At 46.2% G+C, this 15739-nt stretch overlaps 1 protein-coding gene across 5 annotated transcripts in view; it reads left to right on the top strand.

Moving 5' to 3' along the window:
* The window catches only part of TECR (trans-2,3-enoyl-CoA reductase), a 34158-nt gene extending 23605 nt beyond the window's left edge, over positions 1–10553 (top strand). For all 5 annotated transcript variants that reach the window (XM_073588717.1, XM_073588719.1, XM_073588716.1 and 2 more), the window contains 8 exons: positions 1710–1825; positions 2222–2327; positions 5897–5969; positions 6996–7039; positions 7345–7402; positions 7578–7666; positions 8810–8855; positions 10173–10553. In XM_073588717.1, the coding sequence (XP_073444818.1) occupies positions 1710–1825; positions 2222–2327; positions 5897–5969; positions 6996–7039; positions 7345–7402; positions 7578–7666; positions 8810–8855; positions 10173–10300 (660 nt within the window). In that variant the 3' untranslated portion in view covers positions 10301–10553. The remainder of the gene's footprint in view (positions 1–1709; positions 1826–2221; positions 2328–5896; positions 5970–6995; positions 7040–7344; positions 7403–7577; positions 7667–8809; positions 8856–10172) is intronic.
* Positions 10554–15739: the final 5186 nt, after the last annotated feature.

The raw sequence follows: 15739 nt of genomic DNA, 5'->3' as shown, positions 1-15739 counted from the left end.
ATGTGTACACGCAGTGCAGAGGGAAGCGTGCACGTACCACATGTGTACACGCAGTGCAGAGGGAAGCGTGCACGTACCACATGTGTACACGCAGTGCAGAGGGAAGCGTGCACGTACCACATGTGTACACGCAGTGCAGAGGGAAGCGTGCACGTACCACATGTGTACACGCAGTGCAGAGGGAAGCGTGCACGTACCACATGTGTACACGCAGTGCAGAGGGAAGCGTGCACGTACCACATGTGTACACGCAGTGCAGAGGGAAGCGTGCACGTACCACATGTGTACACGCAGTGCAGAGGGAAGCGTGCACGTACCACATGTGTACACGCAGTGCAGAGGGAAGCGAGCACGTACCACATGTGTACACGTAGTGCAGAGTGAAGCGTGCACGTACCACATGTATACACGCAGTGCAGAGGGAAGCGTGCACGTACCAAACGTGTACACGCAGTGCAGAGGGAAGCGTGCACGCACCACATGTGTACACGCAGTGCAGGGGGAAGCGTGCACGTACCACATGTGTACACGCAGTGCAGAGGGAAGCGTGCACGTACCACGTGTACACGCAGTGCAGAGGGAAGCGAGCACGTACCACATGTGTACACGTAGTGCAGAGTGAAGCGTGCACGTACCACATGTATACACGCAGTGCAGAGGGAAGCGTGCACGTACCAAACGTGTACACGCAGTGCAGAGGGAAGTGTGCACGCACCACATGTGTACACGCAGTGCAGGGGGAAGCGTGCACGTACCACACGTGTACACGCAGTGCAGAGGGAAGCGTGCACGTACCACACGTATACACGCAGTGCAGAGGGAAGCGTGCACGAACCACACGTGCACACGCAGTGCAGGGGGAAGCGTGCACGAACCACACGTGCACACGCAGTGCAGGGGGAAGCGTGCACGAACCACACGTGCACACGCAGTGCAGGGGGAAGCGTGCACGTACCACACGTGCACACGCAGTGCAGGGGGAAGCGTGCACGTACCACACGTGCACACGCAGTGCAGGGGGAAGCGTGCACGTACCACACGTGCACACGCAGTGCAGGGGGAAGCGTGCACGTACCACACGTGCACACGCAGTGCAGGGGGAAGCGTGCACGTACCACACGTGCACACGCAGTGCAGGGGGAAGCGTGCACGTACCACACGTGCACACGCAGTGCAGGGGGAAGCGTGCACGTACCACACGTGCACACGCAGTGCAGGGGGAAGCGTGCACGAACCACACGTGTACACGCTGTGCAGGGGGAAGCGTGCACGTACCACACGTGCACACGCTGTGCAGGGGGAAGCGTGCGCGTGCTGTGCAGAGGGAAGCGTGCATGTGGTATGGTCATAAATACAGGTGGTTATATTGGTGCTGGCACGGTCGGTCAGGCTAATGAGTGCGGTATGTCAGTGTTTCTTGTGCTGCCAAGCATGTCTCAATCATTGTACATCAAAGTCAAAGCCAAGTGTCGTCCTGATTGCAGCACATACCGCAGAGCAAGTGTCTGCAGTCGGGGCTGTGGCTGTGTAATTGTAAATGTCCGCTTTCATTACACAGGGAGGTGGATTTGCTGCTCCCTCTTCCCTTTGAAAAATGTGTCACATTAATGTGAAGATGTTATATTGTGCCGCCTGGCGCTGCAGGGCCTCAGCGCTCACTAGGTCCCGGTTACACGGCGTTGTCTGATGAGAGATGTCTGCCCCTCTAGGTTTTCCTCACAGAGTACGCAGGGCCGCTGGTCATCTACTTGCTCTTCTACTTCCGAGTCCCCTTCATTTATGGCCCCAAGTACGACTTCATCACGAGCCGGCACTCTGTGGTACAGTGAGTATTGCTGACCTTGTATTATAGATATACAGAAGATTGCACATCAGCTTTACTGTGTAGACTGTGACAGATTCCTCAGAGTGCAGTGGATGTGAAAGTTGATTTCTATTACATAAAGTAATGATATACGTCGCTTTCCGACTTTGTAGCGGAAGGGGATGACTCGTTGGACCCCCACAATCTTGAGGAAGACGTCAGCTATGCTAGTTAAGCTATTGCTCTAGAGTTGCTTTTAAAGGGATGGTGCATTTTAGAGGCGTGTTCCAAGTTTTGAATTAAAATCTGCCACTATCCAAGGTCGTCTCTTTGTATCTTATCTGACAATTTTCAGTTTTTGTTGACATCACATTTCATAGGGTAATTTTACTTTGGGCTAATCTTTGTCTCCTGCAGCCTGGCCTGTATCTGTCATTCGTTTCACTATATTAAGCGTCTCCTGGAAACTCTCTTCGTACACCGCTTCTCTCATGGCACCATGCCGCTCAGGAATATTTTTAAGGTACGAGTAAATGCTAAATTGGGACTTGGGGGTGGGGGGGGGGAATTTTAGTTAAGATAATTTTGCATGTGGTGTAAAATTCTCTATGGTATGGACACCGATCACAATGAATGTGTATATGGTTGTGCTCAAAAGTTTATATACCCCTGCAGAAGTTTTGCTTTCTTGGCCTATTTTCAAAGAATGAATGATAGCGCCAAAACTTTTTCTCCACTCATGGTTAGTGGTTGGGTGAAGCCATTCATGGTCAAACTGCTGTGTTTTCTTTTTTAAATCATAATGACAACCCAAAACATCCAAATGACCCTTATCAAAAGTTTACATACCCCATTTCTTAATACCATGTATTGCCCCCTCTAACATTAGTGACAGCTTGAAGTCTTTAGTGGTAGTTGTGGATGAGGTTCTTTATTTTCTCAGCTGGTAAAGCTGCCTACTCTTCTTGGCAAAAAGCCTCCAGTTCCTGTAAATTCGTGGGCTGTCTAGCATGAACTGCGCGCTTGAGATCTCCCCAGAGTGGCTCAATGATATTGAGGTGAGGAGACTGAGATGACCACTGTAGAACCTCCACTTTGTTCTGCTGTAGCCAATGACAGGTCAACTTGGCCTTGTGATTTGGATTGTTGGAACGTCTTAGTACGTCCCATGCGCAGCTTTCGAGCTGATGATTGCAATTTTTCCTCCAGTATTTGCTGATAACATGCTGCATTCTTTTTTACTTTAGCTTTGACCAAGTTTCCTGTGCCTTTGTAGCTCACACATCCCCAAAACATCAGCAATCCACCTCTGTGCTTTACAGTAGGAATGGTGTTCCTTTCATCATAGGCCTTGTTGACCTCTCTCCAAATGTAACATTTATGAGTGTGGCCAAAAAGTTCAATTTTGGTCTCGTAACTCCAAATGACCTTGTTGCAGAAGTTTTGAGGCTTGTCTCTGCACTGTTTTGCGTATTGTAGGCGAGATACTTTGTGGCATTTGTGCAGTAATGGCTTTTTTCTGGCGACTCGACCATGCAGCCCATTTCCTTCAAGTGCCTCCATCTTGAAAACAGCCACACCGCTAGTTTTCAGAGTCCTGTATTTCACTTGATGTTATTTGTGGGTTTTTCTTTGCATCTTGAACAATTTTCCTGGCAGTTGTGGATGACAATTTTGTTGGTCTACCTGACTGGTTTTTTTTTTTTTTTGTTTTTTTTTTTAGGCTAAGTGCACACGTACCCGAACTCTTGCGGAAGTTACCGCGAGAATTCCGGAATTCCAGTCCGCGGGAAAATCGCATTTTAAATTCCCGCGATTTTCCCGCGGAAAAACTAGCATTTTGCAAGCGTATTTAGCTTGCAAAATGCTAGCGTTCTCCAAGCGATCTGTAGCATCGCTGGGAGAACTGATTGACAGATTGGTCACACTCGTCAAACATAGTGTTTGACGAGTGTGACCAACTTTTTACTACTGAGGCCGCCTATGCAGCATCAGTAGTAAAAGATAAAATGTAAAAAAAAATAAAAAATGGTGTTATTCTCACCCTCCGACGTCCCGCGCAGCCGTTCCCAGTAATCCTTTGCGAAAATGCCCGCGATGACGTCCGTTCTCGCGGGATCGCGACGTCTCGCGGTAATTCGCGATGACGTCGCGCGAATGACCGCGAGACTTCGCGATCCCGCGAGAACGGACGCCATCGCGGGCATTTTCGCAAAGGACTACTGGGAACTGGAGCGTGAAGAGAAGCGGAAAGACTGCGCGGGACGCCGGAGGGTGAGAATAACAATATTTTTTATTTTTAAATTCTATTTTTTACAGGGGTATGGTACCCAAAGCCTGGAGAATAGTCTCCTCTCCTCCGGACCGTGGGTACCATCCGCAATTGTTCTGCTTACTTTCCGCATGTTGTGCACAGCCACATGCGGGAAGTAAGCGGAACAATACATTCCTATGGGTGCGGGATCGCCGCGATTCCGCAAATTAATGAGCATGCTGCGGTTTTTACCGCAAAGCGATTCCGCCGCGGTAAAAACTGCAGCATTAGCACAGCATTGCGGAATCCCATAGGATTGCATGGGATGCTTATTTTTCGCGTTTTCGCGGCAAAATCGCGCGGTTAAAACAGCCGCGGAAACGCGAAAAAAACGCCACGTGTGAACTCAGCCTTAGAGGCCCTGATTTATCATTTGTTGTTGCCAGTTTGAACGCTGCTGACTGGCATTATCAATCCCTTGGATGTCTTTTTGTATCCCTTTCCTGTTTTATACAGTTCAACTACCTTTTCCCGTAGATCCGTTGACAATTCTTTTGCTTTTCCCATGACTCGTAATCTAGAAACGTCAGTGGCTTGATGAAAGATGCAAGAGTCTGTCTAGATCACAGAAACTCACTCAGCTTATATGCACACACACTGATTACAAGCAAACAGGTCACAGGTGAGGATGTTACCTTAAGTAGCCATTCAAACCCATTTGTGTCAATTTCTGGGCATGTTATCAGGCCAAAATCACCAGGGCATGTGAACTTTTCATCAGGGTCATTTGGATGTTTTGGGTTGTCATTATGATTTAAAAAGGGAAAACACAGTAGTTTGACAATAAATGGCTTCACCCAACCACTAACCATGAGTGGAGGAAAAGTTTTGGTGTTGTCATTCATATTCTCTAAAAAAAAAAAAAAAAAAAAAAAAAAACAGAGAAAGCAAAAATTCTGCTGCTGGGGTATGTAAACTTTTGAGCACAACTCTATTTCTATCCTTGAAATTTTCCCAGAAAATTATTGCAATTACACATGTTTATTTTCTTTGTGTGTTGCTGAAACAACAAAAAAACCCCAGAAAAAATAGGCAAATTGGACATAATTTCACACCGGAGATTCCAGTAGGTAGGAGGCAGATTGCAGGTCTCTGGTCCGGTGGCTACAGACTACCAACAGCAGACCCCTGGCTGTCATTGCAACATATCAGCGCCCTGCAATCACGTCACAGGCGCCCCATTAGGCAGGTGGAACTACGCACCCCCCATCCCATCCAGTTGATCCAGGCTGCAGTGTAAAGCAGAGGTGATAGCCGAGCATTACCTCAAGGTAATGACCTGACAAGAAGCAATTGCCAGAATCCCTTTTTATTTTATTTATTTAAATTTGTATTATTGACAGTGATGATCAAATGTGGCGGGATAAGGTGTTATCTCAGCATGCTCGTGTGCTAACAGAGTGTCTTCAGCGTGCTCGAAAAATATGTTCACGTCCTCACGGCTGTTGGACGCGAGACATTTAGCCTTAAGGACGCTAACATTATTATTCGAGCACGGCGAAGATACTCGGCCCGAGTTGCACAGATCTCTGTAATCGTCTAGTCGTGCACAGCATGCGGACCCTTCGGTGGAGTCTGGCACGAGCTCAACTGGCATTTTATAGGAAATTCAATAACCAATATATATGGGAGGAAACCTGTGTGTACTCAGACAGTAAGTGCCCCATGTGCAGATGACGCATTGAGGCTCTGACACAAGACTCCCACTTTACGACCACACTGTTATACACGCGGCTTGTCTACAATCTCCCCCTTCCCGTCTTTGCTGTGTGTTACAGAACTGTATGTATTACTGGGGATTTGCAGCCTGGATGGCGTACTACATCAATCACCCCCTGTACACCCCCCCAGGTAAGTGCCGACGCATCACACCAGGCTTATGTGGGGACGTCACAGATCACAATCTGGGCCTGTCCTGGAGGCTTATAAGGAGACCACAGAGGCTCATAAAAAAGTGTTGCGGTGCAATAATAGTTTGTGATCCGGCTGTAAATGATCTCCCGCCTCATGGGAAATGTCTCCTGTGCCGCAAACTGTCATAAAACAGGAGTACGCTGGCGCTAGCTCTCACCGGCTGTGAGGGGCTGCGGTGACTACAGGGGGCTGCTTTTACTATTGGGGAAGGAGGTGGCTCAATGATTACAATTGAGGGAGCTCTGTGTAATGATTGGGGCTAATGAGGGTCTCTCATGGCTGTTGGAGGACAGCTGTGACTGTTTGGGGACTGATGTGACTACTAAGGAGGTATAAAGTGTTAGTGTACTCCCCATATCCTGTAGCAGTCCTCTATACCGTCACTCACTTCTGATTCAGTGGGTATTTGTTGTTTTTTTTCTCCTTTATAAAAGGGTTGTCCAGGTTTCAGGTACACACAGGTCACGAACACGCACACTACAGGCAAATCCTGACAGCGCGCCTACTGCGCGCTTTGAGGATTCACAAGTCTGCAGTCCCTCTATACGAGTGCAGACATGTGACTCCTCACCACGCGCAGTATGTTCGCTGTCAGGATTTGCCTGTAGTGTGCGTGACTTAAAGTATGTGATTTGCATACATGCCAACTAGACGTGCGCGACATCGCTCAATACCGGTGAACTGAGTGAAGCCGGACAGATCTAGTCGGAATGTGGCCGGGGTATGCAAGCTGCACACTTGAGGTCACATCACCCGCTCCTGGCACCGGAGAATCATGACCGAGTGTGCACAATGCACGCTGTGAGGACTCACAAGTCTGCAGTCACATAGTAACGGCACACTTGTACCCCAAGCCTGAACAACCGCTTTTAAGTCTCCCGAAAATTGATTTTGGAACATTTTAGTATAGGGTACACAATTAAAAGTACATATCTTAACCTTGACGTGTTTTATTTTTACCAGTATTTGGAGACGAACAAGTGAAGCTGGCAGTGGCCATTTTCTTGGTAAGAGACATCACTTTTATCCTCCTTAAGGAGGGTTAATTTGTTTCCCAGTTTTCAGTGGCGGCGGCTGTGATTGAGATCCTAGACATGGGTGCTATCCCGGCTCTGTGCTGGGTCATACCCTGAGAAGTCTCACAGACCTTGCTGGAAATTTGGAAATTGCATATGGTTTACAAGGGGGGAGTGGGGTTAAAAATGCGAGATGTTTCCCAATCAGCAAAAGCGTAAAAAACCCCCCCAATAATAATAATTACAATCAAAATGCTTGTATTCTGGATGATAATTCTTCTTCTTGCCTTTGTCAGTTTTGTCAGCTGGGCAACTTCTCCATACACATTGCTCTGAGGAACCTGCGGCCGGCCGGTAAGTCCTGAGCCATAGGTTGTGGCAGGGCTGTTCCCAGATATCTTATTAGTGTCCGAAAATTAGTTCTGCCTGTAATAAAATAATCAAAAAACAGGCCCCAAAGGAACATGGAAGTGTATTCTACCTCTTTTGTAATGCTCTTATGTTTCGGTTTCTATATGTTTATCCAAAGGCTCAAAGACCAGGAAGATTCCTTTCCCAACTCGTAACCCATTCACATGGCTCTTCCTACTGGTGTCCTGCCCCAACTATACGTACGAGGTAAGCAGGCGGGCATGTATGGGGAACATAGAAAAAGATTGTCATTTATTGTGCGACAATCCCCCTCTCTCTCCCCCCCCCTCTCTCTCTCCCCTCCTCTCTCTCTCCCCCCCTCTCTCTCTCCCCCCCCTCTCGCTCTTCCCCCCCCTCTCGCTCTTCCCCCCCTCTCGCTCTTCCCCCCCCCTCTCGCTCTTCCCCCCCCTCTCGCTCTTCCCCCCCCCTCTCGCTCTTCCCCCCTCTCTCTCTTCCCCCCCTCTCTCTCTTCCCCCCCCTCTCTCTCCCCCCCCCTCTCTCTCCCCCCCCTCTCTCTCTCCCCCTCTCTCTCTCTCCCCCTCTCTCTCTCTCCCCCTCTCTCTCTCTCCCCCTCTCTCTCTCTCCCCCTCTCTCTCTCTCCCCCTCTCTCTCTCTCCCCCTCTCTCTCTCTCCCCCTCTCTCTCTCTCCCCCTCTCTCTCTCTCCCCCTCTCTCTCTCTCCCCCTCTCTCTCTCTCCCCCTCTCTCTCTCTCCCCCTCTCTCTCTCTCCCCCTCTCTCTCTCTCCCCCTCTCTCTCTCTCCCCCTCTCTCTCTCTCCCCCTCTCTCTCTCTCCCCCTCTCTCTCTCTCCCCCTCTCTCTCTCTCCCCCTCTCTCTCTCTCCCCCTCTCTCTCTCTCCCCCTCTCTCTCTCTCCCCCTCTCTCTCTCTCCCCCTCTCTCTCTCTCCCCCTCTCTCTCTCTCCCCCTCTCTCTCTCCCCCTTCATGATACCGCTACATCGCCTACATTTCATATTCTTGTATCACACGCATCCTCAACACTATCACATCCATCTTCAAGCTCTACTTTACCCATCTCCAGCTTATTTATTTCTCGCCCTCTTCACCCCCTGCAAGTATCTGCTCTTCTGTTTGAGGCTACTCACAAGTCACAATCTGGAGACCTTCTCTTCATAGATGTTTGCTAGACCTGGAGCTAATGCACCAAGCTGGCAGACAGCCGGGAAGCACACACCATGGGCCTGTGAGCTACATGTGGCTCCAAATCTACCGGTTGGGGACCCGTGCCTTAAAGGGGCATATCACTACTTGAAGGCTCTTTGAGACTTTCATCTTGTATCTTATTTCCTATAGTTTATCTCAAATGTACATATTTTCTGCTTTCGTGTCTCAGGTTGGCTCTTGGATTGGATTCGCCATCATGACCCAATGTCTTCCTGGTGAGTGTGAACTTTTTTATCTAGTGGAGTGGTCTGATGGGTTTGTCTCATTAGAACGAACAATGTCTTATGCTCCATACAAGCAGATGGATGTGAGACCACCATATTTGAGGCGGAATGGAGATCCTCTCCTATTCTGGCACTTACAATAGTACTGGATAACCTTTTTCTTATAGGCCTAAGAACAGACAGGCAGATAGTTTCTAACTACCTGCCTGTTCAGACCGGCGTCAGTCTCTGCCGGATCAGAGAGGTCACAGAACGCTTCTGTGGCTTCCGGTGATGTCACATCAACAGAGTAGCTTCTTTTCTTCTGTTCTAGTTTGTTGATGAGGTGTGACTGCCGACATAACGCTGATTGACGGCGGGCTCCCCGCCATCAATCTGCGGGGAGCTGGCTGCTAATGAGCATGATGTCAAAAATCAAGCTCTGCTGACAGTAGCCTGGAAGAGGTAGCATGGTTCTTTACAAGTGAGGTAAAATGAAGCCGGCAGGAGCAGTCGATGAGCCGCTTTAGCCTGTGCCGGACAGAACAGAAGTTGGCAACTTCCAGCCCGTCAATTCAGCCCCATGAGAGAAAAAATATAACCGGTCCTAGATAACCACTTTGCGCCGTCCTTGTATTACATGGGCAGGCATACTTGTGAAAGGCCCTGTCTGTATGTGTCATGTACAACCTTTAGGCTATGTGCACACGCTGCAGATTCAACTGCGTTTTTTTCCGCGCGGAACCGCAGGTAAAGTGCCCTTTGGTTTTCCTGCGGCTTGGTCTGCAGTTTTGCCCTGCGGTTTCACACCTCTACTATGTTAAAGGTGTGAAACCGCTACGGAAACCGCCCAAACAATTGACATGCTGTGTTTTGTAAACCTAAGACAGGCTGGAAAACCACGATGTTAGAAAAATGAAAGAAAAATTGTGGTCATCACATAACGTTACACTGAGATTTGCTTTACAGATGATCTTATTTCTGAAATAAAGCCTAATCCGCTCTTTATCCTAGGAATATTTTTGAGATCCTAAATTTGTGTTATGGGATGTACTATCTGACAGTTTTCATATCTTTTCATGTTAGGCCGGGATCACACATGCGAGGAATACGGCCGAGTCTCACATGTAAATACCCGGCACTGCCGCCAGCACTCAGGATCAGAGCGTGCGGCCGCATAGCAGCACATGGATCTGCACGCTGCGTTCCTGAGTGCTGGCGGCAGTGCCGGGTACTTACATGTGAGACTCGGCCGTATTCCTCGCATGTGTGATCCCGGCCTAATAAGGTTGTCACGTTTTAACCCATTTTTTTCCCTTTTTGGCACAGTCGCTCTCTTCAGCCTGGTTGGATTCATCCAAATGACTATTTGGGCCAAAGGGAAACATCGCAGCTACTTGAAGGAGTTCAAGGACTATCCTCCTCTCCGCTCTCCCATCATCCCCTTCATCCTGTGATTTACTAACCCCAATCTAGAACTCTGACCTCCCCAGTATGCACTGAGCTGAAGGACCCCGCACTGAAGTCCGACACTGACACTTCTGTCTCCTCATGGGCCGTCCCTGGAAGAATCAGTCCCATCTTTATTATTTTTTCTTTTTTTTTTTATATACTGTGACGCGATGGGATGAATTTTATTAATTAAATTTGTCAGCATGTTTTTGGTACGCCTAAAGCAGAGGGAAATTATAAAGTAGATCTGGATGTTGATCTTGGTTGTCTTTGGTGAAATGTTGTGCTCTGGTCACCTCTAACTGGTCACTGCGCTTCTTTACTTTGGGCAATGATGTCATGTACCAGTAATGGTGTGACAGAAATTTGGCCTGGTGCTCCAATACTTCCTGACCTCTATAAAACTACACGCGTGGAAGCTTGTAAGTACTTAAAGGGGATTTGTCAGTAGGTTTTTGCTATTTATAATTATAGGGCAATTGAGCCTGATTACAGTGATGTGTTACTTACTATTATATGTATGGTAGTCAAAACACTGATTGTATTTAATCAGCAGGAGATTATCACTGACTAGGTCTCACGTGCACATCAGTCAAGTTAGTGTGTAACCCCTCCCTCAACACTGATTGGCAGCCGCCTAGGCCCAGTGGCAGCGAGCTGCCAAACAGTGTTGTGGGCGTGGCAAATATATATATATATATATATATATATATATATATATATATATATATATATATATATATATTATAATATAATATTTTTTTTTTTTTTTTTTTTTTTTTTTTTCAGATAAAACAGGGATTCTATCAAAACTGCATCACAGTCCAGTAAAGTGACACATCCCTATAATCAGGGTCTCTTGCCCTATATTATGCTAGGCTCAGATTAGCAAAAACCTTTTTGAAAGGGTCTGTCTAGTTAAAAAAAAAAATAAAAATTGATGGGATATTTGAATAACATTTTTCTTCTAACTTGACTCCTTTATAACCAACTCACTGTAAGAAAGTACATATTGGAGGAAGGATAACCATTTAGGGCTGATTTATTCTAATAACGATGCCTCCCTACATTGTATTTCAAGCACTAGCTGGTCTTCGCCTTTGTGGAGAGTCATCTTAAAGGGTTTGGCCACTTTACCTTTAATTTTAAGAAATGTGGTGATCTGATTTTGTGGCACCTTCTTATACATAAGTATTACAGGCTCAGTGTCCATCTCCTCTGTGGTGAAGTGCCGCGGAGGGGCCTCTCACCAGATCTGTCCTCCCGTATCATCCACGTGCAATGGCTTTCCACTGGAGGAGGCTGGCGGCCAGGTCTGGTGACGCGCTCCCCCCGCAAGCAGAAGAAGAGAGCCATGCTGTCTATGGGACGTAATTCCATGAATGAGTGATTGACAGCTACACTAATGGCGAAGATCGGAGAAAACTCAGATCATGACCATGATTCATAACAAGGAGAAGCTTTCTTACTCTTTTTCAAGGTCAAAATTGAGAAAAATTCTTAAGAACATATATGAATGGCTAAGAAACCTGCACTCGGTATGTATAGTCACCATGTACTCTGGACCAGATACTCAATTGTTTAAGACCTTGCACTTAAAGGAGTTATTACTAATTCTTCATGATCAGATGTCATGGCTTATGTATCTCCTGCTAGTATAATACTTATAAAAAGGGGCCTGGGATCTCTCAATTCATTGAATTATTTTGGAAATACCGCACAGTCCACGTCAGGACCCGTCACGTGGATGACTTCACCCCCCCCTCTGTTCTTACTGTAAATGAGAAGCAGACACGTTTTATAGCAGCGCGAGAACTTGGGCTCCAGGCGGAGGTGGATGACACTGTTCAGAAGGAGCTTTCTGACAAGGTCCTAAAGTATTCATCATCTAGACGCTGCACTGATCTGCTGCACTCACTATTTCCTACCGTACCAGAAAAGGTTCAGGACGTCACTCAGGCCGAGGAACTTCTGACGTGAATGTTTTTTTTCCAAACGTAGTACATGGACCTGTTTCTTGTCTGTGTGACATAGCCGTGTGCTTACTTTACTGTCTGTCACACGCTATATGCCCAAACGTCTGATCTGCCCCAGTCACCTATGACTGGGCAAGGGGGGCACATAGGCGCCCGAGTCTAACACTGACAAATATTGACTCTCCTGGACAAAAGCCTACAGCGAGGCGAGAGCAGTGCATGTAAGTCCCCCGATGTGGCACTACATCCCAGCGGTGGGCTCCAAAGTGATCCAACAGATCTCACGATTTTACTAGTGGAGAGACTTCAGTCTGATAGAAAAATTGGTTTGACAGATGCCAGGAGAATACCGTGTCCCGAAATACACAGGAGCCCCTTAATGCCCGTGAAGGGTAATGTTAGAGAGGTTTTCCATAAATTTTTTTTTTTTTTTTTTTCGTTTCAAGGCTCTTGTGAAGGTTAAAAAAAAAAAAGTTGTTACTCTTTAAGCTCGTTAATTTTTATTTAATAAATTAATAATCCTATGAAAATAAGCGTCTTTGTAATGTATCTTATCAGAGAAATCTGCTTCTTTCTCTTCCCGGACTGATCATAGAATCAGAATCGCAGAGTTGGAAGGGACCTCCTGGTCCAACCCCCTGCTCAAAGCAGGATTCGCTAAATCATCCCATTCAGATGGCTGTACAGCCTCTGTTTGAAGACATCCATTGAAGGAGAACTCACCCCTTCTGGTGGCAGCTTGTTCCACTCATTGATCACTCTAACTGTCAAAAAGTTTTTTCTAATATCTAATCTGTGTCTCCTCCCATTCAGTTTCATCCCATTGCTTCTAGTCTTTCCGTGTGCAAATGAGAATAAAGTTGATCCTTCTACAATGTGACAGCCCTTTAGATATTTGTAGACAGCTATTAAGTCTCCTCTCAGTCTTCTCTTTTGCAAACTAAACATTCCCAAATCCTTCAACCTTTCCTTATAAGACAGGGTTTGCAGACCGGTCACCATTCTGGTCGCTCTTTTCTGAACTTGCTCCAGTTTGATGATGTCTTTTTTAAAATGTGGTGCCCAAAACTGGACACAGTATTCCAGATGAGGTCTGACCAAAGAGGAGTAGAGGGAAATAATGGCTTCACGTGATCTAGACTGTATGCTTCTGTTAATACATCCTAGAATTGCATTTGCCTTTTTTGCTGCTGCATCACACTGTTGACTCATATTCAGTCTGTGATCTATTAGTATACCCAAGTCTTTTTCACATGTGCTGTCGCTTAGCCCTATTCCTCCCATTCTGTATATGCTTTTTTCATTTTTATTGCCCAGATGTAGTACTTTGCATTTTTCCCTGTTAAAAACCATTCTGTTAGTTGCTGCCCACTTCTCCAGTTTATTTATATCTTTTTGAATCCTCTCTCTTCTCTAGTATTAGCTATCCCTCCTAGCTTTGTGTCATCAGCAAATTTAATCAGTTTACCCTCAATTCCTTCATCTAAATCATTGATAAAGATGTTGAACAATACAGGGCCCAGGACAGAGCCCTGTGGTACCCCACTTGAGACATTCTTCCAGCTGGATCTGCAGCCATTTACGACCACTCTTTGGGTCCGATCACTAAGCCAGTTATGAATCCACCTAACAGTTGCCTTGTCCATTCCATACTTTGTCATTTTTTCAATAAGGATTGTATGAGATACTTTGTCAAATGCTTTGCTGAAGTTTTATTCTAAAATCATGGGTACAATCTGAATACAGATTTTCCCATTGCGGAGATAAAAAAAAAAAGACAATTGGTACAATAAAGTTCTATGGAGAATTGTAAGGCTATGTACACAAGTTGCATTTTTTTTAATATTTTTTTTTTTTTATTTCTGCTGCACAGATTTGATGGGAGAAATGCGCATTTTACAATAGCGGCAAAGTGAATGAGATCCCTGAAGTCTCATGCCCACGTTGCTTTTTTTTTTTCCTTGAAGATTTGCAGCATAATGTCAGTTCTTGCATCATTTTTGCAACGTATTTCATCCATGCTAATGAGTTGGGAAAAGTCTGCGTCAAAACTTTCATATTTTATTCAGTGGGGTTTTTTTTTTTTGCCAGCACAGCAAGATTTACAGCAAAAAATTCTACTTCAAATCTTGATGTGTTGGCAGGAAAAACACTAAAGCCAGAATGTGTACACTTTACCTTACTGTTGGTCCAGGAGAACTTGCAGCAGAATGTCTGTGTATTCTGCTAGCTCCTCCCCTCTGCATAGAATTTTAAAAGCACCAACTGCCATCTCCTATCTCAGTATTGGGAAATTCTGTCTTCACTGAAAATCAGTTTTACAAGGAGGAGAAAGAAGCCGATTTCTCTGATAAGAAATATTACAAAGTTAAAAATTAGACAACTTTAAAAATTATTTATCTCTACTGATGCCTATCGGCTGCAGCACTAAGGAAAGACATAATAGCCAATTGAAGGCCTACTGTTGTGAGGAAGGCAGCTTTCTGCTCCAGCACGACTGTGACATTTTAAAGATTTCTCCATGAGTAGAAAAAATTAAAGGAACTATCATTATACCTTTTTGTCTAGGGAGGTAATAATTGCTTTAGAAGTAAAAATGATTGCCATCCTTTTACTCTGACATAAACTTGTCCTAGAGGCTTAATAGGACAGGAGCATGTGCAGTAGGAAACTCTGCTGCTGTGACCTGGAGATAATATATACCATGTACTGTCCAGCTATTTCTACGCCATAGCAATCAGTCAACATTTAAAAGGACATGATGGACAGCAGTGTGAGCAGCCTCTTCTTGCCTCAGCACTCCTGGTATCTCCAGTATTAGATCAGATAGGGTGGAAAGCAGTGTGAGCAGCCTCCTCTTCAATCAGAACCTCTGCTATCTCCAGTATTAGATAAGATAGACATGGTGGACAGCAGTGTGCGCATCCGCTTCTTGCCTCAGCACCCCTGGTATCTCCAGTAATAGATGACAGGGTGGATAGCAGTGTCATCAGCCTTTTCTTACCTTAGCTTCCCTGGTTTCTCCAGTATTAGATCAGATGGGTGAAAAGCAGTGTGAGCAGCCTTTGCTGACCTCAGAACCTCTGCTATCTCCAGATAGACTTGGTGTACATCAGTATGAGCAGCCTCTTACCTCAGCACTCCTGGTATCTCCAGTATTAGATCAGACAGGGCATACATCAGTGTGAGCAGCCTCTTCTCACCTCAGCACTCATGATATCTCCAGTATTAGATCAGATATACAGGGTAGACAGCAGTGAGAGCAGCCGCTTCTCACCTCAGCACCCCTGGTATCACCAGTATTAGATCAGACAGGGTGGACAGCATTGTCAGCAGCCTCTTCTCACCTCATCGCCCCTTGTATCTCCAGTATTAGATCAGACAGGGCAGACATCAGTGTGAGCAGTCTCTTCTCACCTCAGCACCCATGGTATCTCCAGTATTAGATCAGATAGGGTGGACAGCAGT

Source organism: Dendrobates tinctorius, unplaced genomic scaffold (assembly GCF_039654945.1).
Source record: "Dendrobates tinctorius isolate UK_male_01 unplaced genomic scaffold, ASM3965494v1 ptg000104l, whole genome shotgun sequence".
Lineage (NCBI taxonomy): Eukaryota > Metazoa > Chordata > Amphibia > Anura > Dendrobatidae > Dendrobates > Dendrobates tinctorius.
The sequence above is the reverse complement of the archived record's forward strand: the minus strand, read 5'-3'. Positions and strand labels throughout refer to the sequence as shown.